General features: G+C 67.6%; 1 protein-coding gene across 1 annotated transcript in view; it reads left to right on the top strand.

The window, feature by feature from the left end:
• Positions 1 to 1,375, top strand: part of EEFSEC (eukaryotic elongation factor, selenocysteine-tRNA specific) — a 179,757-nt gene extending 178,382 nt beyond the window's left edge. Inside the window, 2 exon segments of the mRNA XM_077766869.1 lie at positions 881 to 1,037; positions 1,356 to 1,375. Coding sequence (XP_077622995.1) covers positions 881 to 1,037; positions 1,356 to 1,375 — 177 coding nt within the window.
• The last annotated feature ends 2,176 nt before the right edge of the window (positions 1,376 to 3,551 follow it).

Genomic DNA, 3,551 nt, shown 5'->3' with positions numbered 1-3,551 from the left:
CCCCCCCCCCCCCCCCCCTCCGCCACTGGAAGGGCTTCCAGCCTCCATGCTGCTTCCCCAGGCCGGCGCCTGCTCAGACTCAGCCCTGGTCCCCAAAAGCCCCCAAGCCGGTGCACGGGGCCTGGAGAGCAGGAAGAAGGCTCCGCGTTTCCCCTGTGGCCCCCATGCAGGACCCAGGATGCAGGCCCCCCAGGGCGAGCACGGGCCCTGCTCTAAACTAGCAGCAGATCTCAAGAAGAAGCTCTTGTGAGCCCTTTTGAGGTCATGTGGGGGAGGGTCTAGTCTTTAACACGCATGCGCGCGCGCGCACACACACACACACACACATCCCTCTTTCTCTTTTACACAGAGGAGGGCATCACGGAGAGGAGGCCATGGGGCTGTGGCGCAGACGCGGGCCGGGCGAGCGAGGGGCTCTGGGCAGAGCAGGGAAAGCCTTGGCTGAAATGCACATGCGTTTAGCGGGAGGTGGTGGCCGAGCCCAGGGTTCTCAGACACTCCTTGTGGGACGGGAAACCAGAGAGAGGGCGAGGCAGGTTCTAGAATGTGCTGATGCAGGCGCAAGTGTGGATGTCATCCTCTCAACCTGGGGGATCCGAGCGGGCCTTCACGAGGAGAATGCTGCTAGGCCCCCGTAGACGAAGGCGGGGGGCAGGCAGGGCACAGTGGGCTCCGAGCTCAGCCTGCCCCGCTCACTCTGGCCGCACCCTGCTGGGCCTCCAATCCGCATCCGTGGAGCAGGCGGGCTCCTTCCCGTCACTGCCATGTGCCAGGCGTGAGCCACAGACGGCTCTGACCACCAGCGTCGTGGTGTGGGGCGGCAGCCCAGCCTCGCCCGCACGTGCTGATGCTCTCTCTGGGGCCGGGTGTGTGGGGACAGGTGATGGATGACCACAGCGTGATCGGCCGCTCCCTCTTCAAAAAGGAGACCAGCATCCAGCTCTTCGTGGGCCTCAAGGTGCACCTGTCCACCGGGGAGCTGGGCGTCATCGACAGCGCCTTCGGCCAGAGTGGCAAGTTCAAGATCCGCATCCCTGGTGAGTGCGGTCCCGTGGCCTATGGTCCCGTTAGCTTGTGGCTGAGATCTGGAGCGGGGGGGAGGGGTCCTGGAGGGGCTTGGTGTGGAGTTAGCCTCCAGGCAGAGCCAGGGTCAAGGCCTGAGTCTGAGCCCCTGGGTACCACAGAGGGGGGGCCTAGGGTGTGCTACCCGGCCTGTCTGTGAAGTATGGCACCAGACCGATGTCACGGGTGCTTGGGCGGAAAAGTTGGGGGGTGAGACCGCCAGGGGCCTGGCACACCGCCTCCCCAGCCGGTGCGGCTCCCTGAGCGTCAGCGGCCCCTCCTTTCCGGCCCAGCGGAGACCAGCAGGGGCTGAGGCTCTGTGCGACCTGAGTCGGTGGCGGGGTCAAGGCTGTGCACTTGCTCTTGGGAATCGGACCCTTGGATTTCTTCCGGCCAGCCCTCCATCCCATCTCCCAAGCACGTACCCCACACCCATGATCTTCACCCGGCCGCCACGGTCGTGGGAGGGGATGGGTGGGAGTGCGTTCGGTGGCATTGACCTTGCCCCACACAAGAGAGTCGGTGTGTGGGCCTCGGCCAGGGCAAGCGGGGAAGGCCCCTCTGGGGCGGGACAGCTGAGCCGGGGCCTGACCCAAGGGAAGCAGGGAGCCCCACCGACGCCAAGGGAAGGAACATTACATGGCAAGAGCAGGTCTGCACGGAGGCCGAGCTGCAGTGCGCACTTGAGGGCGGCTTGCTTGGCACGCAGCTTACGGCCCCCGGTTGTCAGGCCTGGGGCGGGGGGAAGACTTTTACAGAGAAGCCCTGACCCCGCAGCAGACGCCGCCCTGCCTGCGTACCTGAGGGCCTGGGTCGCTCTGTGGGGGCCGGAAAGCCGTGGGGACCTTCCGCCCAGTCAGCACCGTGATGCTGGTGAACCGCGCCGTGAGTGAAATCTCCAGGTAGGGTGGTGGCCCGGCCAGGCCACGGAGCCGGAACGTGGCTCCCCAGCGGGCCACATCGGCGCCCTCTGCTCTCCTGAGCGCCTGGCCGGGGGCCCTTACCTCCCGAGTGGCTCCTCCAGCCCAGGGGTCCTGTGTGGCGCGTGCCCGCGCACGAGGAAGGGCGGCGGGCTCCAGAGGCCTGCGTCCCCAGGCCACTCGGATCTGCCACGTGACCGCACCCCGAGGTCTCCGTCAGGGCGGGGCTCAGCTCCGTCACCGGCAGAGATAGTCCCTTGGGGCGGACAAGGTGACCGCGTCCCATCCCGTCCGGTCCTCTCCGCTGCTCCTGGCTGTCACCTCACTGCAACCCGCGTCCGCAGAGCTGCTCTGGGTTCCAAGAAACACAGGGCACGAGCCGGGCGGGCCAAGGCCCAGACTCCAGCTCGCAGGGCCCTGGGCCTGCCCCTGCGGGGGCTCACTGGGAAGGAGGGGTACAGGGCGCCCGGAGGGCAGGAGGGGAGCTGCCTGGAGTTGGGGGGCCGCACCCCGGAGCACTCACCCCTCCCCCGCGGCGGGGCCTGCTGGTGCAGACAAGGGAAGGCCAGCACCGTCCGTCTCCTGTTTTGGGGGTGCGTAGGCTCACGCCGACCTTCCCCTCAGCACCCCTTCCCCCAGCCCGAGGCAGACCCCGAGTCGGGGCGTCCTCAGAACGGGCCGGGGTACAAGAGGGGGCTTGTCTGGGGCCCTGGGTGCTGGGGTGGGAGCGCAGGGGCGGCCGGGGCTGCGGCTTCAGTCAGCTCAAGGTCACATTCCTTCGTTAGATCAGTGTTGCCGTTTTAATAGGTCTGCTTCCTGTTTGTGGCTTTTAAGCTTTTTATTAAATGTAACCGGGGAGATTCCTTCATCTCCCCCACCCCACTCCTCACCTCCCCCTCCTGCCTGTCTTTCCCTGCCGATTCCTCCCGTGAAGAATTAGCTTTTAGCTGTTTGAAGTGCGTGCGTTGTGAAGGCTCTTCGGTGAGCCCGGGACGCCCGGTGCCAGGCGGGGGCGGGGCGCGGCCNTGGCGGGGGCGGGGGGGGCGCCCCAGCCCCCAGGGTGCCCTCCCCTGCGCCCCTGCCCTCCAGGCCCGCGCACTCCCGGGCCTGCGCCCTCGGGTGGCAGGGCCACGTCCTGACAGGGTCAAGCAGGGACCCCAGGCGGCAGGCGAGAGGGTGGTGGCGACCGAGCTACGGGGTCTCAGCCGTCTAACCGCACCTGACGTGATGTGCGTGTGGCCCACGGACCTTGTAACTCCCGCTTGAACTTCGAGACGGACACTCAGCCTCCGGCCCCCATGGCAGAGGGGAGCCCGACCACGGACGCCGTGTTGTCTGGGGCCCCGGAGGCCGGCCTCTGCGAACAGGGGCCGGAGCTGGGCCCGTTGCTCCCGGGGTCAGGGGGCCAGCGAGAGTCCCATCCAGGGAGCCGGCCCGGGAAGTCTCGGGGGGCCTCGAGGTCAGAGGGCCCCACGTTTGCAGAGCTGCTCCCTTCAAGAGAGCGGCCTCCGGTTGTAAGTCGTGGGAGGCTGCGAGGCCCTGTGAGATGAGCTGGGGACCCCCGGGGTC

The sequence above is a fragment of the Crocuta crocuta genome, unplaced genomic scaffold, assembly GCF_008692635.1.
Source record: "Crocuta crocuta isolate KB4526 unplaced genomic scaffold, BGI_CrCroc_1.0 scaffold296, whole genome shotgun sequence".
In the NCBI taxonomy this organism is placed as follows: domain Eukaryota; kingdom Metazoa; phylum Chordata; class Mammalia; order Carnivora; family Hyaenidae; genus Crocuta; species Crocuta crocuta.
This window is presented reverse-complemented; position numbering and strand designations above follow the sequence as displayed.